At 55.1% G+C, this 23446-nt stretch overlaps 2 protein-coding genes across 12 annotated transcripts in view; both read left to right on the top strand.

The window, feature by feature from the left end:
- The first annotated feature begins 1428 nt into the window (after positions 1–1428).
- Positions 1429–9690, top strand: TUBB3 (tubulin beta 3 class III). Its single transcript, XM_066243562.1, has 4 exons — positions 1429–1542; positions 6885–6993; positions 7490–7600; positions 8317–9690. The coding sequence occupies exons 1-4, from the start codon at positions 1486–1488 to the stop codon at positions 9390–9392; spliced, it is 1353 nt and encodes a 450-aa protein (XP_066099659.1). The 5' UTR covers positions 1429–1485; the 3' UTR covers positions 9393–9690.
- A 5751-nt stretch (positions 9691–15441) lies between these two features.
- Positions 15442–23446, top strand: part of DEF8 (differentially expressed in FDCP 8 homolog) — a 33922-nt gene continuing 25917 nt past the window's right edge. For 7 of the 11 annotated variants that reach the window (XR_010727047.1, XR_010727046.1, XR_010727048.1 and 4 more), the window contains exons 1-3: positions 15569–16034; positions 22746–22879; positions 23203–23298. Coding sequence is in view for 5 of the 11 variants with exons in the window: in XM_066242590.1 (XP_066098687.1) it covers positions 16025–16034; positions 22746–22879; positions 23203–23298 (240 nt within the window). In the remaining 6 variants the exon portion in view is untranslated. Of the gene's footprint in view, positions 15527–15568; positions 16035–22745; positions 22880–23200; positions 23299–23446 lie in introns of those variants that run through there. The other 4 variants (XR_010727049.1, XM_066242593.1, XR_010727050.1 and 1 more) reach the window with 3 other exon arrangements.

Here is a 23446-nt window from a genome sequence, read left to right as displayed (position 1 = left end):
GCCAGCCTGGCCCGATGCCATTCTGCAGAGAGACTGGGCTGGTTATGGGTCCTGGCAGACAGGATGCTGTCAAGCTGCTTTTGCTCAGACAGGGAGGTGCAGCCGACTCCAGGGAAGAGCCAAATGCTCACCAAGGACCCCTTGAAATGTGACAGGAAGGGACCCCAGGTGGCCAGAAAGCCAACCACAGAAAGCCACATCACGGACACATTGTGGGGGAGGGGCTTCTCCTGAGAACAAAAGACCCACTTCTAGACTTGCCCAGCTGGGGAGCTTCTGGAGGGAAGGAAAGAAGCCACGGGACTCCTGGCCACTGCTGAGCACACACTCGGGGCACAGGCGCACTGCAGGCTGGTGCAGCCATCTGTAGATGGCCTTCGTGGATGATTGCTACTAAAACATCATAAGGACTTATTAAAAGGTGGCTTCACCATAAAGTCTGAACTCAAGAGAATATGAAGCCAGTGTTTGTTGTCTGTACGTGTAGAACAGTATCTGTATTCATGTGAAGGCCCCTCCTTTTCTCTTCTGACCAGTGGACCCCCTTCCCTAGTTTTCCCTGCAAAAAAACCCCACCTTACACACACATCAGCTCCCTGCGTACTCACCACCACCACTACCACCACCAACGCCTCGCCCTCACTTGGACGGAGTCCAGACACACAGAGGACAGCGAGGGTAAGGCAGGAACGACTGGTACTCCACCCACCACCCTGTCTGCCCCTCACCTGGCCTGTCCTTATGACAGTTCCTGACACCAATATTCACTGAGCAGTGGCTATGTGCCAGTCACTGTGCCAGGGCGGGGGGAGGGGGTACAAAACAAGGGCCCTGTGGAATCTGATGGCAGCCGGCTGCGGTGGAGGGTCGGTAACACCCCAATGCAGAGGAGGACGGTGGAGCTCAGAGCTGCCACAGTCGCCCCGCTGACCTCCTGCACCCACAGCCACGCTAAGGACTCCTCAGCCCTGTGCTTCCTTTCGGTGCCTGTTGAGCCTTTTTCCTGCCCACTGGATCCCCACGGGGTCCAGCAAAGCTCAGGGTGCCGTGTTGGCCCCTTCACGCCACAGACAGAGACGGGGTAGGTGTCCGTCTTCCCCTTTCTGGGTGGGAAGATGGGATCGGTCCCTAAACGGGGACGGGGAAGAAAGACTCCCTTTGCAAAGCCGACGGGTGGACCGGAGAGGGAGCCGGGGCGGGGTCCGAGGGCCAAAGGGGGCTCTATTGTCCTCCCTGAACACCGGCAGCCCCTCCCTTCGGGCGAGCCAGCCCCGGACCCCGGCGGCGGAGCGGCGACGCCCCGCGCTGATGCTGCTGCGGCAGCGGCCGTGCCGCATCGGGCGGCGGCGCCCTCATTGGCCGCGCGGTGACGCCAGGAGGGCGCGGCGCGCGGGGCCCGGCCTATAAGAGCCGGGGGCGGGGGCGGCAGGTGCAGCCAGCCCGGCCAGTCCGCGCGTCCCGCAGCCGCCCGCCGCCGCTCCGAGCATGAGGGAGATCGTGCACATCCAGGCCGGCCAGTGCGGCAACCAGATCGGGGCCAAGGTGAGGCCGCGCTGTCCACGCGCCAACCCCGCGCCCCGCGCCCCGCGCGCCTGCCCCGAGGGAGGTTCGCCCGGGCCGCGGTCTCCCCCGCAAACCGAGAACAAAGCGACGGGCCCGCCCTGCCGCCCCCGCCGCCTCTCCGCTGCTCCCACCGGCACCTGCGCCTCGCAGAGCGCAGCGCCTGCCGCGGACACGGCCCCTCCAAGCCCCGGCCGCCGCGGGTGCAGCGGGCTGGCTGGGCGTGGTCCTTGCCGGGGTCGCCACGCAACTGAGCGGGATGGGGGGGGGGGGTCGGTGTGGGTGAGGCTCGCTCCTCCAAGCCGCGAGGACTCCCTCTGCTCCCCCGAACCCCACAACGGGGGGGGGCCTCCAGGCGGCCAGGGCCGCCCGGTGCCCCCTACCGCGCTGCGCTCACCCTGGCTGCCTGGCTCCACCCGTCCCTTTGTTCGGGGAGGGTTGGACCCGGACTCGAGGTGACCTTGGTCCCGGACTGACCTCTCCCCCAGCGCAGCCGCACGTGGGCGAGCGCCCCGCGGGGTGGCACCGTTGAGCCTGGGGGCTGGACGCAGGAACAAAGCCCGGCTCCGGGCGTGGGAAACGCCTCGCCGCGCCCATTGTCCGCCCACCTCCCCGTTGCTGGTACTGAGGCGCGTCCCCGGAGGCGAGTGTCAGGTCCCCAAGTCCGGGAGGCTGTCCCTTGCCCAAGGTCACACAGCAAGTGCGAGACCGAGCCGCGCCGCCTCCGGCTCCGTCTTGCGGGCTCCCAGGGCGCGTGGCTGCGGCCCGCTGCCCGCCGGGCTCCTCCGGACCACGCGCGGGAGGAGGGTGGCTTTGTCAGGACCACGGCCAGGGACTCGGGGCGGGCTTGCTGTGGCGCCGGTCCCCGCAGGAGGCGGGGTTGGAAGATCGGTCTTCTGGGGAAAAGGGGCCGAGGAAAGGCTTCCTCTGGAGGCTGTTGCCATGGAAACGGCGGGAACAAAAAAAGCTAATTACAAAGGGGCTGCGCCGGCCACGTGGCTAACATGTAAATTGCAACTTGGGCTCAGGATGGAGGCCCTCGAATGGGGTCTCCGGAGAGGATAGCCCGAGAGTCCCCAATCACGGAGGAGACAGCTGAGCCTGCCCGAGGGGGGGAACTGGGGGAGGGGCGGCTCGGGGGACGGCGGCTTCAAATCAGTCCGGGCTCCGGGGACAGTCGTTGACAGCTGCCCTGACCGGGTGGGAGGGGCCGAGGTCTCATTAGTGTGGTCACAGGGGCCAGGCCTGCCCTGAACATCTGCTCCTCAGAGGGTCGGGGGTCGGGGGAGGGGCGAGGAGGGAGGGAAAGAGGACCTTGAGCCCCGCCTGGGCCTGGGGGGGGTCCACTATGTCCCCCCTTCACAGCCGGACAGCCTGTTTCCGGCGAGGGCAGGGCCGCGCCTGGCTGCTGCTGGCCACAGTGTCCTCCGCAGTTCCCTCCTGCTTCTGGGCGCTCTGACCCTTGCGTTTGCTCAGTACTTTCCAGTTGATTTTCTTAATTTATATGAGTTTTAAAAATTAATATCTGTTTCTTGTAAACACTTCAGACAAGAGAGAGGTGGACTTGGAGGGAAGGAACTGTTTTTTCCTTTTCCGACCGCTGCCCTTTGCGGTGAGCCTGGGTGCAGCCGAGCAGTTTCCTTCCCGCCGCCCTGCCTGCAAAGTGAGCGGAGACAAAAGCCGGAGAAAGTGCTCGGAGTCCCCGCGTGACGGGTTCTCCTGCCACCACCGGCGGCCGCTGACTGGGGTGGACGCGGGGGCTGCTTTCCTGCCTGCGAGTCCTGAGTGGGGAGAGGGGATGCGGGGCACTCGGGAGGGGACGCCTCTCCGGAGCGGCAGTTTGACAGCACTGATGGCTCGTGACAGTGGCCACCACCTTGTCGGGCTCTGTGTTGGGTGCTTCACTCGAATCGCCTCACCGGGCTGCGGTGAGACGGGGTGTTGCCCTTCCCCCAGTATCAGGAAACAGCGCTCTGGGAACAAGGCAGGAGTTTGGAGCTATGTTTGCGTGGACACATCAGGATGCCTGCAGAACCCGATCCCGCACAACGGGGCGAGGAGTCCAGACTCTCCTCCTTCCCCGTGGAGGCAGGGTGGTTCTGCAGCCTTTGTCAAGGCCTCTCCTCGCGGCTGCAGGGCGGGGTTGCGCAGGGGTGGGGCCTTGACGCCCAACCCGGGGGGGAGGTTTCCTGTTTCCTGGTACCCGCCCCTCCTCCAGCGCCTCCTTGATACAACCCGGTGGCGTTTGCGGGGGCGCGGGGGAGGCAGAGGGTCTTGGAGGGGCTTAAGGCCCCTAAATCGGCCAATCCTCCCTCCGGGAGCCGCTACACACCACTTGCCTTGGGCTCCTGTATCCGCCCTGCCGCCTCCAGGCCTCTGAGCGTCGCGCACAGGATCAGCACCACGGACAGCTTCACAGGCCCAGGGCAAAACGCCAGGCAAAACCGTGGGGTCCGAAATAGGAGACCTGTCCTGGACCCTGGGATCCGCGGCCATCTGGCAGTAAACTCCTCTGTAGTGATGATCATAGTTATTTCTTGTTTAATTTACAAAATTGTATTTTACTATTTATTATGTTACATAATCCATTTTACTAACAAGATCTATTTAATATTTTATGTTGCAAAAGCAGTTATTAATATACACCCCCCCTTCAAAAAAATAAAAACATTGCAGGTAAAGCTATGCCCATTTAACCACTTCACCCCCTCCAGGTCCCCCTCCAGGTCCCCCTCCAGTGGCACTATTTGTCATTGTTCTGTGTGTGGGCACCTAGATCTTTGTGAGAAAATATAGCATCTGTCGTGGGTTTTCCTTCTTGACTATCACTACTGAATGGGCGTTTCCCCTCAAGGATATGTTTGGAGATCCTCTATCAGCGATGATATTTTACTGTGCCACAGTATTCCAAAGCATGTGGATATTTTAAAACTATGTTTTATTTTGATTTAAGTTATCTGTGCATATGGCTTTACCCATTTGAATAGCACCTAAGACCTTTTAGCTCAACAAAAGCAGCATTTGCTGAATGCTATTTTTTTCTTTTCCTTTCCTTTCCTTACTTTCTTCCTTTCTTTCTTCTTCCTTTTTGCTGCTGAATGTATTTATGTGTGAGGCCTTGTGCTAACCACTTGATGTGGGTACCATTATTACATCTATATCACAGATGAGAAAGCTGAGGGCCCCCCCTTCTAATTACAAAATTAACATACACTTACTGCAGGAATGATAGAACTCATCAGTGTAGAAAATGCACAAAAGGAGCAAGAAGTCCAGCCCCCATGTCCTTGAGAAGTGAGCTACACTCTGATAAATAACAGTCCCTCTGATGAATTGCCAAGTTGCTTGTATACATTTTATAATAATGACACTGTTCCTACTTTTCAAGTTTTTAAGCAGCTTTACCTTTATTCTTTGTGTGTGTGTGAAGTTAATGTGTACACATGACAAAGAATTACAAAAGCACCAAAGAGCGTGCTATGAAAAGAGGTCTCTCCCCCAACCCAGGGCCACGTGCCAGGTACCGCTGTGTGTCTGTGCCTGTCAGAGGCTTCTGCATAGAGAGAAGCACATACAAACTGTTTTGTAGCTGATTTTTTTAACTTGGCAGTCTTTTCACCAGCACATGACTCCTATGCAGGGGCTCATTGTTTCTCAAGGACTTCATATGCATTCATCTTATGGAAGCCACCCCAACCCTAAGGAGCAAAGAAGGCACTGGGAAGTCACACAGCATGTGACCAATGACCTTTTGCCTACATGGGCCAACTGGAAGTGCCCCTGCATGGAGGACAGAGCTCTGTGCAGCCAGGGTTTATGTCCTTGTGCAGATACAGGGGCTAATAATTTCACATCATACTCAGGCTCCACCACACATGCATGTTCTCACACGTAACTCATTGTCCTCACAGCGACCTGTTTTCATCACCAGGCCCATTGAACAGATGAGGACACTGAAGCACAGAACCTCTTTGGGACCTTCTGAAGGTCACACTGCTGGGAAGGGCAGTCCAGCCCCTGAGTCGAGGTCCTGGGCTGCTCCTGTGCCTGCTGCAGTCAAGGAAGCACAGTGTGAGAAGCACTGTGGGTTCCTGCCCAAGGGGGGACATGACCTCTGGGAGTCAGGGCTGTGCAGCCATGCGTGGACAGGCTAGGCAACCCCAGGCAAGCCACTCCCCACTAGGGGCCCTATAGTTCTTGTGGCTGAAGCTGACGATGTTCCAGACACTGCTAGACCCCATCACTGGACATTCTCTGCCTTGGCACTGAGGGACACGAGTATTGACTGTGTCCTCTTTTCTGTGCCTCAGTTTCCTGAGCAGAAAAGGTAATAATAAGAACCACCCAGCTTAACCAGGCGGTGGCGCAGTGGATAGAGCATCGGACTGGGATGTGGAAGACTCAGGTTCGAAACCCCGAGGTCACCAGCTTGAGCATGGGATCACAGACTTGAAACCATGGTCGTTGGCTTAAACCCAAAGGTGACAGGCTTGAAGCCCAAGGTTGCTGGCTTGAGCAAGGGGTCACTCACTCTGCAGTGTCCCCCTGGTCAAGGCACACATGAGAAAGCAATCACTGAACAACTAAGGAGATGCAATGAAGAATTGATGCTTTTCACATGACCAGACGGTGGCACAGTGGATAGAGCATCGGACCGGAATGCGGAGGACCCAGGTTCGAGACCCTGAGGTCACCAGCTTGAGCGTGGGCTCATCTGGTTTGAGCAAAGCTCACCAGCTTGGACCCAAGGTCGCTGGCTTGAGCAAGGGGTTACTCGGTCTGCTGAAGGCCCGTGGTCAAGGCACATATGAGAAAGCAATCAATGAACAACTAAGGTGTCGCAACAAAAAACTGATGATTGATGCTTCTCATCTCTCTCCATTCCTGTCTGTCTGTCCCTATCTATCCCTCCCTCTGACTCTCCCTCTGTCTCTGTAAAAAAAATTTTTTTGATGCTTTTCATCTCTCTCCCTTCCTGTCTGTCCCTATCTGACTCTCTCCCTCTGTCAACCCCCCCCCCAAAAAAAAAACACCCAAAGAGGGTGTTGTTACTAATTAAGGTCAGCAAGTATGGAGTTGGGTCTGTGTCAGCTTAGCCTTGAACTGCCCCAAGGACTTTGGTAACCATGGACATATAGACAGTGGACAAGATATTTATTTCAATTTTCTGACAGATGACAGCTTGGGGCTCTTTGCAAAGTCTCTCCAAGAGGCTAATGTAGGCTTTGGGTCCAAGGCCCTAATTTTACACCTAGGGCTTCAGGGCTACGCCAGTGCCTGGGAAGGGTCATGGCCACCTGCTAACTCCTCTGTTTTGCCTGCAGTTCTGGGAGGTCATCAGCGATGAGCATGGTATAGACCCTAGTGGCAACTATGTGGGGGACTCGGACCTGCAGCTGGAGCGCATCAGCGTCTACTACAATGAAGCCTCCTGTGAGCCCCTCCCCTTCCCCCGGGGGCTGGGAGGGCACCTGGGCTGGGCCCTGGGACCTGCCCTCCTCTTGGCAGGCCAGCGGGTATAACCTGAGCCTCTCACCACAGTAAGATTCAAACATGTTCTTGTCCACAGACATGTTTGCAGTACAAGGGAACAGACAGGGCTGGGCGGGGTCCTGAAGGTCCCCTCAGAGTCCAGTGGGAGGGTACAGAGCAGGGTCCACCTGGGGGGCTCAGGCAGGAGCTATTTCGCATTTGGTGTAGAATGATGTCCCTGTTGAACTGGAGAAATACTAACCTGCCCACATGGATGTAGAATTTGGTCCTGGTTGTCCAGGGTGTCAGTGCCCATATCACACATGGTCCCGGCCTCTGTGACCAAATCTGAGCTCTTGGGGCCAGAGCACAGGGGTGAGAGGCTGAGGAAGAGTGTAGAGGGCAGGAAGATGCCCTGAGCCTCTGTGACATACGTGACCCCCCCCTCTTCCCTCAGCTCACAAGTATGTGCCTCGGGCCATCCTGGTGGACCTGGAGCCTGGAACCATGGACAGTGTCCGGTCTGGGGCCTTTGGGCACCTCTTCAGACCTGACAACTTCATCTTTGGTAAGTTCTCCCGGGCCCACACCAATGGCTGACCCCGTCACAGGCCAAACCAGGCCAACAGGAACAAAGGACACAGCAACTCCTCACCAGGACCCCCCGGGCAGAGCTGACTCCCATTCTGCAACTGGCAGTGGAGGCCCAGGGACAGAAACCACTGTGTATTTCAAGCAGAACTATGTGTAAATCAGAGAATTCAGCTTACAGGGTCAGTAGAGAGCTGGTGGGCCTCCAGAGCACATAAGTACAGTGTCAGTGTGATCCAGAGGTCAGGTGGTCCTTGTGCCCATGACTCTGGTGGCAGGGCTTCCCTCACTTCTTCCCTCCAGAGCTCAGCACCCCAACTGATGGGCATCAGTCCACACCCAGACTCCAAGCTGCAAGGGACTCTGGGATTGTAGTTGACACTTCCTACACAGCTGGCCAAGGGTGGGCAGGCGGGAAGGTGGACTGGTCAACTCCCTCAGGAGCCCCGAGCGAGGCAGAGCAGGGCCTACAACTCCAGGTTCTCAACTTCTGACCAGAACCCTTCACATGGTACTGAGCAGCAGGGACCCCAACATACAGCATGGCTGTATGCAGAGCCATAGGGAAAGCTGTGGACCCCCCATTTTATAGAGGGGAGGCAGGCACAGAGCTTTCACAGTTGCCCTCTGGGTTGGGATGTTTATGTGCTGGAGGTCTGACCTTGTCTGTGCCACCTTCTGACCCCTGCACAGGTCAGAGTGGGGCTGGCAACAACTGGGCCAAGGGTCACTACACGGAGGGCGCTGAGCTGGTGGACTCTGTCCTGGACGTGGTGCGGAAGGAGTGTGAGAACTGCGACTGCCTGCAGGGCTTCCAGCTGACCCACTCGCTGGGCGGGGGCACAGGGTCTGGAATGGGCACGCTGCTCATCAGCAAGGTGCGTGAGGAGTACCCCGACCGCATCATGAACACCTTCAGCGTGGTGCCCTCACCCAAGGTGTCCGACACGGTGGTGGAGCCCTACAACGCCACCCTGTCCATCCACCAGCTGGTGGAGAACACCGACGAGACCTACTGCATCGACAACGAGGCGCTGTACGACATCTGCTTCCGCACCCTCAAGCTGGCCACGCCCACCTACGGGGACCTCAACCACCTGGTCTCGGCCACCATGAGCGGGGTCACCACCTCCCTTCGCTTCCCGGGCCAGCTGAACGCAGACCTGCGCAAGCTGGCGGTGAACATGGTGCCCTTCCCGCGCCTGCACTTCTTCATGCCTGGCTTTGCTCCACTCACTGCCCGGGGCAGCCAGCAGTACCGGGCCCTGACGGTGCCCGAGCTCACCCAGCAGATGTTTGATGCCAAGAACATGATGGCCGCCTGCGACCCCCGCCACGGCCGCTACCTCACTGTGGCCACTGTCTTCCGTGGCCGCATGTCCATGAAGGAGGTGGATGAGCAGATGCTGGCCATTCAGAGCAAGAACAGCAGCTACTTCGTGGAGTGGATCCCCAACAACGTGAAGGTGGCCGTGTGCGACATTCCGCCCCGGGGCCTCAAGATGTCCTCCACCTTCATCGGCAACAGCACGGCCATCCAGGAGCTGTTCAAGCGCATCTCGGAACAGTTCACGGCCATGTTCCGGCGCAAGGCCTTCCTGCACTGGTACACGGGCGAGGGCATGGACGAGATGGAGTTCACTGAGGCCGAGAGCAACATGAACGACCTGGTCTCCGAGTACCAGCAGTACCAGGATGCCACGGCCGAGGAGGAGGGCGAGATGTATGAAGACGATGAGGAGGAGTCCGAGGCCCAGGGCCCCAAGTGAGGCAGCGGGGGGAGCAGGCTGCGGCCAGGGTCCTGAGGCAGCCATGACGCCGCCCCTTCCTCTCCCCACTGGCTCCCGCCACGTCGCCCCAGGGCTCCCAGGCGTCTGTCCCTCAGTATGTAGGGCACTCAGCTCTGTCACCCCGCCGTAGGTCGTCTCCAGTTTAGCATCTCTCATTTGTCTCTGCTTTGTCAGCTCTGGTCCCCTGAAGTTTTATGGCTTTTTTTTTTTTTTTTTTACTGGTTTGTGATCATATTTGGGAAGGGGGGATACTTAATAAATTTACTGCTGTCAGATACCCCTGCCTGGTGCCAGAGATTTCTTTTTATTCTGAAAAGCTGGGCCCAGAGGAGTAAGGAGGGGCGGATGGAGCCTGGATGGGGGCAGGGCAGGAGGCCATGGTCTCCCAGGCTGGTGGTTGAGACAGGCCTGTGCTTGGAGCCTGCAGGTGTCTGTAGGCACAGCCCTCAAGGGGCTCCTGGGAGTGGTGATGGAGAAAACAATGGGCCTTCTCCGGGTGCAGCATCACCTCAGGACCCCAGGCAAGTTCTCCTGTGACTCGGCAATAATCCCTAGTCTCCTGCCGGGTGACTCACCTTCCAGAGCTTTTCTCGGGCTTACCTGTGTGCCAGATGAGATAGAGGCAGGCAGCCCAAGACCCAGACAAGAGGTAGGAAGGGAGGACCTCAAGGACTCCTTGGAAAAATGTGTGTTGGAAGGTTGGGGCTTGGCGCTGGGAAGGGGCTGGCAGGGTCAGGAAGTTGTGCCCACAGCAAGCACCCAGGCACGGGCTGGCAAGGAGTGGTGGCTCCTCTGCCCCGTGGTGGTCCTTTCCTGTGTCTGCAGGGCGCCTGGGCTCTCCTCCACGGGCACCTGTAAGGTGTGGACTTGGCTGCCCACTACCTTCTACAGGGAAAGGAGTGAAAGCCCTCAAGGCGCTGAGGGTCCAGGGTCCACAAAGAGTGTGCACAGAGCTGGTGTGGGCCCAGGTCCCTCTTCACTCAGTCAGGGGTGTCATCAAACCTTGCTCCCCCTGGCAGAAAAGCAGCTCCTCTATGTCGGTATCTGTGCAGAAGAAGGGAGGCCAAGGGGGCTGCAGCCCGAGAGGGCCGAGTCTCAGGCTGGGGCCCTGAGCCACTGCTGTGTGCCAGGCGGCTCTCAGCATTTTGAACTGCTCAGCACCTCACACACGAGGCAGTCGAGTTATGAAGTGTGCGACTGAGGCCGCACGCGGGTGGGGATCTGAGCCCTGTGCCGGGTTCTCACCACCGTACGGAAAAGGGAGCTGGACAGCAGCCGGACTCCTACACCACCCCAGGGGGGCTTTGCAGGGCTGCTGGCCTCCACAAAGTTGAGGTGTCCACAGCTCAGATTCTCAAAGGCTCTGTGACCTGACGAGTCGAGACACCTGTCCAATGTTGGCAAAGGTCCTCCCAGTTCCTGACACCCACGGGAGCTCATTCTGGGCGCAGGTCTATGTCTTACTGAGCCCTCTTCTCATTTAAACTTTGTGTTAACATTTCACAGCCAAGAAATGGAGGCTCAGAGAGGTGCGGGCACTTGCCAGAGGCCCAGTGGCAGAGCCAGGTGTTTGCCCCAAAGCAATCTGTGTCCTTCTCCACTTGCTTAAAGTGGCCCAACCACCTGTGCCCACAAGAACTTCATCCTTTTTGTTGTCACTCCGATGACCCCAGCTTCCCCCAGCCACCACCCTGCCTTTGTGGAGCTGGCTCTGAGGCTAATAATCTCTCTACTTCTTCTCCCCCGAGACCCACTACCTGATTCCAGCAAGAATGCCCAGGGCGGACTGTGCTGTGGGGCCATGGGAAGCGAAGGACTTGGGAACCTGGCGCTTCTAGCCCCCAGGACACCTCTGCTGCTGCCCAGAGCCCCTCTCCACTGGGAGGGGCCTCTAATTCTTTCTTACAAGGAGTCATTTGCCCATCACCCTCGCCCCTGTGTTACAGACACTGGAGCAAAGACAAGCCAGCACTGCGCTCTGCATGTATTGTATATTCCTGACCCACGACCACCCAGAGCACTTTGCTGCTTCCCACTGCTGAGTTTCGAGTTTCTGAGAGGTTCATATGCAGCCACAGGAAACAAGAACACACATGAAAGTGGCTGCAGTGGCATGTGGCCCATGATAATAAGGGTCATCAATGTCAGCTCTTCTGTGGTTGTTGACCATTAGCGAGGGGCATTTGTTTGCAGGGACACCTGGACAACAGGGCAGGAGGAGCCAGATCAGTGCCTGTTCTGTCTCATAGAAACTCCTAGAAGGCCCCACACCATCCGGTGTGGATGATCCTACTGCTTGTGTTTCGGGTCAACCACCTCATGGGCTGTGTTGCCCAGCTCCACCTCTCCATTGCAGTCTGTGTGAAGGGCCAAGACGTTCATAACTGGGCACACTCATCTCCACGGTCTCTGCGCCTTCTGCTGGCCACGTGCAGAGGGTGCCTGTGGGCTAGGAGGTGACCTCGGGTCCACAGTTGGGAGGACCAGCGAAAACACCAGATGCCCAGGGGAACTGGGATTTCAGATAAACAATGAACAAGACTCCTCTCGGGGACATGTTAACACAGAGCAACTATTCCTGAGATGCTAACTACAATAATCCTAGCCTGGGGCCCCCAGCAACATCACAGCTGGACCTATCCTGGGGATCAGGAAGTCCAACTCTTTACTCCATCACAACCTTGACAGGCAGAAGCTAACAGATAAAGAAGCAGAGGCATCATAAAGCCCACGGGCACCCAGCTGCAAGTGGCAGGGTCACGCTCTGTGGCCCAGTCACTACCCCTCTCTCAGGAGCTTTCCCCAGCTGCAAGGAACAAGTCCCTGCTAGTATTTCAGGAGCTGGGGTTCCATGTAGATTCATTTGAAGGCAAAGACTATTGTTCTCACTGTTCTTTGAAAACCACTGGATGAGATTGTAACAAATTAGAGCACACATAACAGTTGCTGACACAGCTCAGCCCACAGAGACCACCAGGTACCGCTGTCACTGCAGAATAGAGTGGAGTGGAGGTTGTCCTCCCAAACAGAAGGCTAGACAGGTTAGAGAAATGTTGGAACGAGGCAAAATTGTAGTGAAGAACAATCACCATGGCTGGGTGCAAAAAATTTCAGCACAGACCAGGACTTTGAAGCTGCCCAGGATCCTGTTTCCTGGGGATCTAAGGAGTTAAAGTGGATGTGGGGGTTGGTGTGGAAATCCCCTACCTGAAGCTCATACCTTCTTAGGGTCAAGTGACCACGTGACTCAGATACTCCAGGCAGGAGCCAGACACCCTCTGCCACTGCTATGGCTGCAAACAATGTACCTCATGGGTGACGCGGTTGGTTGGAATGCCGTCCTGGTGCACAAGGGTTGCAGGTTTGGCTCCCAATCAGGACACATACAGGAACAGATTGATGTTTCTCTCTCTTTTCCCGCTCTCCCTTCCTCTCGCTTTCCCTTCCTGTCTCTCTAAAATCAATCAATAAAAATTTAACAGCAGGGTTTCTCAGCACTGTACCTGCTGTGTTGCTGTGGACTGGACGTTTGTGTTTCCCACCATTCATAAGTTGAAATTCTAGCCCCTAAAGTGCTGGCATTAGAAAGTGGGGTCTGTGGGTGGTGATTAGGTCATGAGAGTGAAGCCTCCATAAATGGGGTCAGTGCCTCATAAAAGAGACCTCAACTCTGGCTGAATGGCTCCGTTGGTTAGAGCATTGTCCAGAAGTGAAGAGGATGCCAGTTCGATCTCTGACCAGGGCACATATAGAAGCAGATCAATGTTCCTGTCTCTCTCTCACTCTCTTTCTTCCTCTCTCTCTCAAATCAACAAAATAAACATTAAAAGAGAGAGAGAGAGAGACCCCAGAGAGCTCCCTGCCCTTTCATCACATGAGGACACAGAGAAAAGATGGCCACCTGTAACGCAGAAGAGGGCCTCACCAGTCCCCAACCCTGTGGGCACCCTGATCTCATATTTCTAGCCTCCAAACTGTGAGCGATGCATTTCTGTTGTTTATAAGGCACCCAGTCTGCGGCACTTCGTGATAGCAGGACCAGAGTGGACTCAGAGAGCATCCTTCGTGCTAATTTACAAAACCCATTTTACAGGTTCACCACACACGGTCTGTGATTAAGTGCTCAGGTGAGATGCAGCCATTCACTGCTCCCGGCAGCATATTCAGAGTGCCATGATTTGAACTCACTCTCCAACCGAGCAAACTGAGGCACACACTGACAACAGCCCAGATGTTCATCGATGGTCAAGTGGACAAACCAACTGTGGTTCCTCCACACCAAGGAATAAACTTCTGACACCTGCTACAGCATGGATGAGTCTCAGAATAATTATGTTTTTTTGTTTGTTTGTTTGTTTTTTTCTGAAGCTGGAAACAGGGAGAGACAGTCAGACAGACTCCCGCATGCGCCCGACCGGGATCCACCCGGCACGCCCACCAGGGGCTACGCTCTGCCCACCAGGAGGCAATGCTCTGCCTCTCCGGGGTGTGGCTCTGCCGAGAACAGAGCCACTCTAGCGCATGGGGCAGAGGCGAAGGAGCCATCCCCAGCGCCCGGGCCATCTTTGCTCCAATGGAGCCTTGGCTGTGGGAGGGAAAGAGAGAGACAGAGAGGAAGGAGGGGGGGGGTGGAGAAGCAAATGGGCGCTTCTCCTATGTGCCCTGGCCGGGAATCGAACCAGGTCCCCTGCACGCCAGGCCAACGCTCTACCGCTGAGCCAACCGGCCAGGGCCAGAATAATTATGTTGACTGAAAGAAGCCAGTCAACATAAGAGGACATATGAAATAAGGGGACACACACCTCTACAAATTTCTAGAAAATGCAACATAGCACAGAAAGCAGACTAGTGGTTGCCTGGGGCTAGAGGTGGGACAGGGGTAGGGGATTTCAGAAGGTCAGGAGGAAAAGTTTGAGGATGCTGGCTAGGTCTACTATCTTGGCTATGGTTATGGTTTCTCAGGTGTATGCACACGTGGAAGCTTTCAGCTTGTACACTTAAACATGGGCAGTTTATTGTATGTTCACAACACCTCAATAAAGCTGTTAAGAAACAAAAGTAACTTTCAGTGGCTCTTATTTCACCACAAATCAACGCCATGTGTTCACAAATGACCGTAACCTCATCCCTCTCTGGTCCTCTCCTCTCACTTCCCTTTCTACTGAACTGCGGCCACGCCGGCCTGCTTTCTGTTCCGTGGGCACAGGGGGCTCTTTCGGTTCCCCAGGGCCCTTACACTTGCAGTTTCCCTTCTGGATCCTTTTCCAAGCTCTTCTGTGGTTCTTCCCTTTCTACCCTTGGGTCTTGGCTCCGGCATGGGCCCCTGACTTTGGTCACTACATTTTCACCCTGTTTATTCCCTTCTGAGTGCTCATCACATCTCTTACCACGTTGCACCTTTGCTCACTGAGGCCTTGTCTGTCCTCTCAGCACTGCATCATGGTGCCTTTGCCCTGAGTCAGCTCAACAATTGGTGCAGACATACATTTGTGCAGAGGGCCACCTGCCAGGTGGGACCTTCTTCCTTTCAGGGAACTCTTCCCTTCCCCAGTCCGTGTACCCAAGCACCTATTGTCCCCCCCCCCCCCTTTCTAGGCGGCCAGGCAGTGAAGAAAGCAAATAAAACTCAGCAGCCTTAGTTTGTGGTAGTGCTGCTGCTGCTGGGAGTGGGGGTGAGGGTGGAGAAAGACAAGTAGAGTAAAAATGTTTAAACCAGTGGGGAGGGTTACAGAGAAAAATGAAGCAGGAATGGGGAACAGTGGAAGACGCATTCAAACACTGACTTCTCCAACACCCACCACACACACACACACACACACACACACGCACCATCTTCCACTGAGCAGCCCCCTAACCTCACTGAGCCTCAGGTTCCTCCTCTGTAAAAGGGGGTAGATTGACTGTCTCCGCTCTGCCTGGCCATACCATCTTGAACAGGTGAGATTAAGTGTCACCCATTCCCGGAGCAGGACGTGGCAAGGCCCGGCGCGCAGACTCGGAGGCCCGGTGCCATGAGCCTCCGCGCCGCAGGCGGCAGCAGCGGGCGGCTGGCGAGATACAATGTAGCGAGCGCGGCGGGCGGGTTACAATGTAGCGAGGGCGGCGGCGGTCAGGTGAGCGGCGGAGGGGAAACCCAGGCTGTCGGTGGGGGTGGGGGTGCCAGGGGTGGAGGGAACCGAGGCTCCCGGCCCTCGGGTGCCCACTCGGCATGTCGCGCCCCGGAGCTCAGGCAGCCCCCTCTCCAGACGCGGTCACGGAGGACGCAGGGGTGAGGGAGCTGCCCCAGGCTCCCGCCTGCGCGGAGGAGGGCTCAGACCCGAAGGGTTGGGACGCCCACCTTCTGGTCCTCACGGAACCCGGGTGCAGGGGTGTTGGTGGCCTCAGCTGTTCCCTACGCTGCTTAGGCAGGGTTTAGCACTCCAGATGGGGAATGCCACCCCCCACCCAGTGACATTGTCACCGTTTCCGGCCGTCAACACTCGCTGTCTGTGGGATTCGTGAGGCCCTTGAGGACCCGCACGGCTGTGCCCCTCTCCGCGGATGCCGGGCCACTCTGAGCCTCAGTTTCGGCACCTATGAAATGGGTAGGGTGATGGAACAGACCAGCCCCTATGCGAGCTGGTTAGTGACGGTCCCCAAGTGTATGCCTGTTGCTGTTGGGGTGAAGGTGGGAGAGGTTTGGTTTGGGGGTGGCTGGGTCCCTGAGGCAAGCAGTTGTCACCCTGCCAGGCTTCATGCAAACAGTCCTTAAAGGGACACAAACCTGGCCCCAGCTCTCTGCAGTCCTGGCAGGCTTCCTTCCTGTCATGAGATAGGGGATAGGGTGTATGGTCTCCTTTGCCCTTTCCAGGAAGGATTCTAGGGACCTCCGGTGGCGGCTCGAGTGATTAACAGAGCCTCTTGGTAAAGCGGCAGAATGCGTTCCGTCAGGGTGAGGGCATCTGAGCTTCAGCCCAGTGTCTTAGCCCCAGGGAGCCCCTGGGCTTTATTCCTCTAGGTTCTCTTTCTTTTTTTTTCTTTTTTTTAACTCTTTAAGATTTTTATTGATTTTAGAGAGAGGAAGGTAGAGTGAGAAAGAGAGAGACAGAGACAGGAACACAGATCTGTTCCTGCATGTGCCCTGGCAAGCACACGGGCAACCTCTGCACTTTGGGGGGGGGGGGGCTCCTGCCAACCGGACCATCCCGCCAGGCCCCTCCAGGTTTCCTTTAATGGCTGAGTCGAGGAGTTCTCTACCCCCATGAGAGGGGCCGTCTCTGGAGGAGGGTAGAGGGTGGGGTAGCTGGTTTCTTTAGCCTGCCTGAATTCTGGGTGCCAGGCTCTCCGAGGAGTGAACCTGGTCAGGCGGCGGGGGTGACAGACATCCCCTGGGCCCTGTGTGAGAATGTCATCTGTCTTTCATCGGCAACTCTGAGGGAAATAAGATTCTCCAACTTGGCAGGAGGGAAACTGAGGCTGAGGAAGGTTAAGAAGCTCCATTCATTTGTCTGCCAGGCCTGGGGCTGGCACTGCCCATGAGGAGGTGAATGAAAGAGGCTTTTTCCAGGGGAGCTTGCAGCCAGAAGAGGGCTATTGGAAAGAGCTGAGGTGTTCCACCTGACTACACATTAAAATGCCGCAAGGTTTCCAGGGAGAGACCCCTGGCAGTTTGTCCAGAGGCAACTTTGGGCTATCCCCCATCCCAGGAGGTCGGCATTCTCCCTTATTCATGGATAATAAAATGGGGTCACATAGCACATCCCTGGGAGAGGCAGAGTTTAAATCAAGTCTGTTTGATTCTTAACACTGGTAGTAACAATTACTTACCTGTTTAATATTTATATAATAATAATATTCCACCCAGTATTTGTTGGATGCTTACTATGTGGGGCGCTGACCAAGGTGCTTAGAACTCTGTATTAACTAAATTAATCTTTTGTGTGTGTGTGTGTGTGTGTGTGTGTGTGTGTATGTGACAGAGACAGAGAGAGAGACAAACAGGGAAAGACAGACAGGAAGGGAGAGAGAGAGAGATGAGAAGCATCAGTTCTTCGTTGAGGCATCTTAGTCATTCACTGAGTACTTTCTCATATGTTCCTTGGTGGAGTGGGGAGGGGGGGCTACAGCAGACCGAGTGATCCCTTGATCAAGCCAGCAATCTTGGGCTTAAGCTGGTGAGCTGTACTCAAACCAGATGAGCCCACACTCAAGACTGTGTCTTTGGGGTTTCAAACCTGGGTCCTCTGCGTCCTAGTCTGACACTCTATCCACTGTGCCACCACCTGGTCAGGCTAACTAATTTAATCTTAACAATAATACTACACAGTGGATACTATTATTATCCCCATTTAAAATATAAGAAGTAGGAAGCAGAGAAAGGTTTAGACATTTGTCCAAGGTCACACAGTGAAGTGCTTGTAGAGCTGGGATTTGAATAGGGCCAATTTGTCTTATAACCACAAGGCTGCTGGGACGATCAGTTAGGATCTGTTTTGACTGCAAGACACAGAAATCTCTTTCCCAGTAACAGTAGTTTAAACAGAAGTTTATTTCTTTCTCATTTGAATGAAGCCTTGCCTGGGGGTGGGGGTATGGGTGAAGGGTGGTAGCAACACAGGGCTTCTATGTCACAACCCAAAGTGGCTGCTTCAGCTCCACCCATTAGATCTGCATCCCAGCCAGCAAGAGGCAGGAAGGGACAAAGGGCAGTCCCTCCTGTTAAGAGCAATTCCCAGGAATCTCAGGAGATCTTTCTGTTTACATCCCATTGGTCAGAATGTAGTCACATGACCACATCTAGCTGCAGGGAATCTTGGAAATCTTGTGATCAGTTGCAAACTAGGATTTGCAACTGATCACAAATCCTGCCAACTGTCAAAATCAAGCCAGACCTGGACAGTTGTTAAAACAGTAAAAACAGATTTTATTCACAACTATTGCAACAGGAGAAAGAAGCCTGTGTATGGAACTGAGCTCGACTCCAAATATGGTTTGGGCCAACTGGAATGTGGCCAAGGGGCAGGGTAGGGTCAGTGGGTGAGAAATTGCTGAGAGGAAACACCGAGGGTGTGGGGGATTCTGGCTGAACCGACCCTCAGGACCTTTGCTGAGGGCAGGGCAGGATGGTCAGATGTTGGGATAGGGGGGTGAGGAGTGAGGAACTCAGTCAGATGTGAGAATGACCAGATATCAGGGGGGGGACTATTGCTAAAGTGACTTAGCAGGATTTCTGCTAAAACTGGATTTTACGAGGAAGGGCACAGATGGGCCTAGGAGAAGGTTCAGGACCCTGGAGAAAGTCTGGTTGAACAAAGAATCTGTCGCCCCTCGGGAAGAAGGGTTAGGTAATACCAGCACAGCTGAGTCTCTCTGGCATTCTGGGTGCTCTCTAGGACTCCGTCCGTGGCCCCTGCCATCTGGGGGTCGCTGGGCATTAGGGCCCAAACGCCCTGTGTGAGCTGCCCAAAGCCGTCAGGTAACAAGAGAAGGGGCTAGCCCATGGCATCTATTCCTCCCCTGTTTTGACCTGGGGGGCAGATGGTCAATAGGTACTAGATTCTGCCAGACTGGAACTCCCAGCCCACGTCCCCACTGTCCCACTGTGGATGTGAAACAGGAAGAACAGGTCCTACAGGTGTTGTGGGAGTTCCTGACAGGTGCAGGACAGGAGTGGGGTGATCCTGGTAGGGCCATCCCCTCTGGGCTCAGTTCTCTTTCTTGTGTGGGGGGCACAAATAAGAGCCATGGGATTGTCTTATAATTGCACATTATTTCTGACTGGAAAGGGAGATAGAGAAAGCATAGCCCACACCCAGGCACTTACTACAAAGCCTTAAAAAATATCTCTCCAATTCCTATAGACTCATTTCACTTGGAGGCTAAGGAATGTGGCCCAGCTAGTTGGGTGTGGGGACATGGGATGTAAACTGTCCCCAACCAAAGCCCTTCCTCTCTTTTGGGAGCTGGGAGCCATCAGCCATCAGCCAGCGCTGTGTGTTCCAGCTCGCTGAGCTCCAGGGAGAGAAGCAGGGCCAGGCAGAGATCTAGGCACTTGCTGCTTATTTCCTGGGATCTCACGGTGTGAGGCCACACATGACTCAGGCCACACGGAATGTCAGTGGGAACTCAGGCCAGGGAGCTGCCCGCAGGATGTGGAGCTCTGTGGTGTGCTGGAAAGGGCCCTGTGCAAGGCCACACTGCAGATGGCAGAGAAGGCCTGGGTCCTGGCATCGACTCCAGAGGGTCCAGCACTGTGCTCTCTGGTGGTCATCACTGTTATTCTCATGGGCTTTAGTTTTGGGGTGCTCTGATGGGAAAGGGTACCTTGGTTTAAGGGCCAGGAACGAGGAACTGAGTCCTGGTAGGTGTATGTCATGGGAGCAGCGAGGGCTTCTGGGACCAAAGGACCCTGTGCTGGGAGATAGGAGCCCAAGTTCCAGATGGTCCATTGGTGTCACCTTCGGATAGGTCAAGTTGCCGGGGTCCAGCCCCGGGGGGGGGGGATCCAGGGGTCCCACAGGAGGAGACGGCATCGGCGAAATCGAGTGAGAGAGCCGAATTCTTTTCTCTCTCTTTATTCTCTGGTTAGCATTTACTGCCGGCATCTCTGCCAAATGCTAGTATAGCTCCCTTTTTATACACACACACAGAGTTACAATTACATGGTGTTAATCATTGCTTCTGTTTCACTAGGTTTACATGTTTCTGGATAACAGTTAATTTATATCTATAAATCACAAACCAGGTAGCAAATCATTCAAAATACAAAATAACTTGAATAGCGATAACAACATCGGTAAAAGCTTTTAAAGTATTAGTACTAATAGTTAACTAACTTTACTGCTGTTGTGAGTTAAGGGGCTGAGAGAGATTAGCAGATGAAATCATTAAGGACTAACAATGGACCACCACTTGCTTAGGTAAATGGCTTTGAGTTTATGCAGTGTCCTACTTTTTCTCACAAGATTCTAAAAGGCTTGCCTATAAAGAAATTGACATAACATTAAGAGTAGCTTTCTGGCCTGACCTGTGGTGGCGCAGTGGATAAAGCGTCGACCTGGAAATGCTGAGGTCGCTGGTTTGAAACCCTGGGCTTGCCTGGTCAAGGCACATATGGGAGTTGATGCTTCCAGCTCCTCCCCCTTTCTCTCTCTCTGTCTCTCCTCTCTGTCTCTCCCTCTCCTCTCTAAAAATGAATAAAATAAAAAAAATTAAGCCCTGGCCGGTTGGCTCAGCGGTAGAGCGTCGGCCTAGCGTGCGGAGGACCCGGGTTCGATTCCCGGCCAGGGCACATAGGAGAAGCGCCCATTTGCTTCTCCACCCCTCCGCCGCGCTTTCCTCTCTGTCTCTCTCTTCCCCTCCCGCAGCCAAGGCTCCATTGGAGCAAAGATGGCCCGGGCCCTGGGCATGGCTCTGTGGCCTCTGCCTCAGGCGCTAGAGTGGCTCTGGTCGCAATGTGGCAACGCCCAGGATGGGCAGAGCATCGCCCCCTGGGGGGCAGAGCACCGCCCCTGGTGGGCGTGCCGGGTGGATCCCGGTCGGGCGCATGCGGGAGTCTGTCTGACTGTCTCTCCCTGTTTCCAGCTTCAGAAAAATGAAAAAAAAAAAAAAATGAAAAAAAAAAAAAAATTAAAAAAAAAAAAGAGTAGCTTTCAAAAAAAAAAAGAGTAGCTTTCACCCAAAGATATACAGAGTGTACTTGCAAGATAGCCTAGTAGCAACATAAGACATTAACTGTTATTATTTCTATGGATTCCCCTACATTTTTCTCATTATCAAAGAATCTTGGAAAGCATATAAATCTCATGAGAACATCTCATTGAGAAAGCCTAGCAATTGCCTTCAGTCAAAAGACAATTCTCTTGGTAAAACATTCTTTTCTTGCTGACTGCGCTCTCATCCTAGGCCACACAGTGGGCCATTCTACTATACCTTACCTAAGATACTATTGTCTAGTCAAATATTACTTATTTATTATATTTAAACACTAGTTAAGTTCTGACTCTATTCTTCTCAGAGTGTACCACTATCTGCAGATCAAATAAGCAAGAAGAAAGGAATGTTTCTCTACTCTATCACATGAAAAGGCTAGGGAGGAAAAATGTTGAATTAAGTGAAGGCCGAAAGGTGCTCTGTGCACAGCCACTGCCTCCTACCCATTCACAAGTCACAATCTATTCTTTCTAACATGATTAAGAAGGAATTCTCCTACAGACTTAACCCTTTACAAGGGATATCATAGCCAGCCTCTTATGTCTATGAGCCCAGTTCAAGGGGCTTACAGGCTTTTCTGTGGAACTCACACCCTCTGTCTCATTTCCAAAGAAATCACTACGAATCTACAGGGAAAGCACGGTACTATTATCCCTGTGCCATAAATAATAGCACACACCCAGAAAAGGGGGGATATAAGGCCAGATTAATTCAAAAAGTCAAAGGGGGAAGTATCGTTGTGTCTCTCCTTTGGGTGACTTCATCAACCCGCAGCCATTGGTCTTCTCTGCTGTGACTTTGTCAATCAGCATTTTTTTTTTTTTTTCATTTTTCTGAAGCTGGAAACAGGGAGAGACAGTCAGACAGACTCCCGCATGCGCCCGACCGGGATCCACCCGGCACGCCCACCAGAGGCGACGCTCTGCCCACCAGGGGGCGATGCTCTGTCCATCCTGGGCGTCACCATGTTGTGACCAGAGCCACTCTAGCGCCTGAGGCAGAGGCCACAGACCCATCCCCAGCACCCGGGCCATCTTTGCTCCAATGGAGCCTTGGCTGCAGGAGGGGAAGAGAGAGACAGAGAGGAAAGCGCGGCGGAGGGGTGGAGAAGCAAATGGGCGCTTCTCCTGTGTGCCCTGGCCGGGAATCGAACCCGGGTCCTCCGCACGCTAGGCCGACGCTCTACCGCTGAGCCAACTGGCCAGGGCTATCAGCAGTTTTTGATCTTCTTCTGCTGTGACCTGGTCAGCCAGCAGTTGTGGGTCTTCTCCTGCTGTGACCTGGTCAGCCAGCAGTTGTGGGTCTTCTCCTGCTGTGACCTGGTCAGCCAGCAGTTGTGGGTCTTCTCCTGCTGTGACCTTGTCAGCCAGCAGTTGTGGGTCTTCTCCTGCTGTGACCTGGTCAGCCAGCAGTTGTTGATTGGCTCCCGACATCAAGTCCTCCTTCGATCGTGCCTGTCACGTCCACATGAATGGTGGGGTGTGTTGGACATCATCGCTCTTACTGAAGGGACAGCACTGGAGGGCCTGGGGGGGTGGGCTGAGCTGGTTTGGGGAAGGACTGAGGATGGAAGAGGGGATGGGCTGCGGTGAGCGGGGAGCTGGCTGCTCATCTCTGCCCCTGCCTTGTCCTGCCTCGCAGGTGGGATGCTATGGAATATGATGAGAAGTTGGCCCGGTTCCGGCAGGCCCATCTCAACCCCTTCAACAAGCAGCTTGGGCCAAGGCAGCATGAGCAGCGGGCTGGTGAGGAGGCCCCAGACATCGCTTCTGAAGGTGGGTGCCAGAGGGAGGTCTGTGTAAGCACTGGGACCCATCACACCTGCACCCTCCCCCTTTCTGGCTTCTGTGGTGGAGGGTGCTGGCTTTTCCCCTGAGCTGAGCACCATGCTGGCTGCCTCCTTTCCACATGTTCCTCTGCAAACAAGGCAGATGCCAGGGCAGAACGAGACTCCCCTCAGCAGCACCTGTGGGCTCCCGCATCCCCAGGGACCCTTCTGACTGCCCCCTTCCCCAGCCACCGAGCCTCCCCCCTGCAACAAGGCAGACTGACTTTTTTCTCTCTGTTGCCTCCACACCTGCACCCACCTGCTCCAGAGACCCTGCCAGAGCTGCTCCCAGGAGAACCCGAGTTCCACTGTGCGGAGTGTGTGATGGACCTGGGTTTGTCTGAGGACCACTTCTCCCGCCCTGTGGTAAGGTTCAGGGTCACGAGCTGACACTGGCAAGCCCCCAAGCCGTGAGGAATTAGCCAATTCCTCATGACCCCACCCTTAGGCAGAGGGGCCCTGTTCTCTCAGAGCTAGGGTTCCTCAACTCTGAGGCCCACGTGACACCTGACAC

Source organism: Saccopteryx bilineata, chromosome 9, assembly GCF_036850765.1.
Source record: "Saccopteryx bilineata isolate mSacBil1 chromosome 9, mSacBil1_pri_phased_curated, whole genome shotgun sequence".
NCBI lineage: Eukaryota > Metazoa > Chordata > Mammalia > Chiroptera > Emballonuridae > Saccopteryx > Saccopteryx bilineata.
Note: the sequence above shows the minus strand (reverse complement) of the source record. Positions and strands in the feature narration are given on the sequence as shown.

Coding starts and splice junctions, on each gene's coding strand:
- TUBB3 (XM_066243562.1), top strand. CDS start 1,486: ATGAGGGAGATCGTGCACATCCAGGCCGGCCAGTGCGGCAACCAGATC. Junction 6,994..7,489: donor CTACTACAATGAAGCCTCCT/GTGAGCCCCTCC, acceptor CTCTTCCCTCAG/CTCACAAGTATGTGCCTCGG. Junction 7,601..8,316: donor ACCTGACAACTTCATCTTTG/GTAAGTTCTCCC, acceptor ACCCCTGCACAG/GTCAGAGTGGGGCTGGCAAC.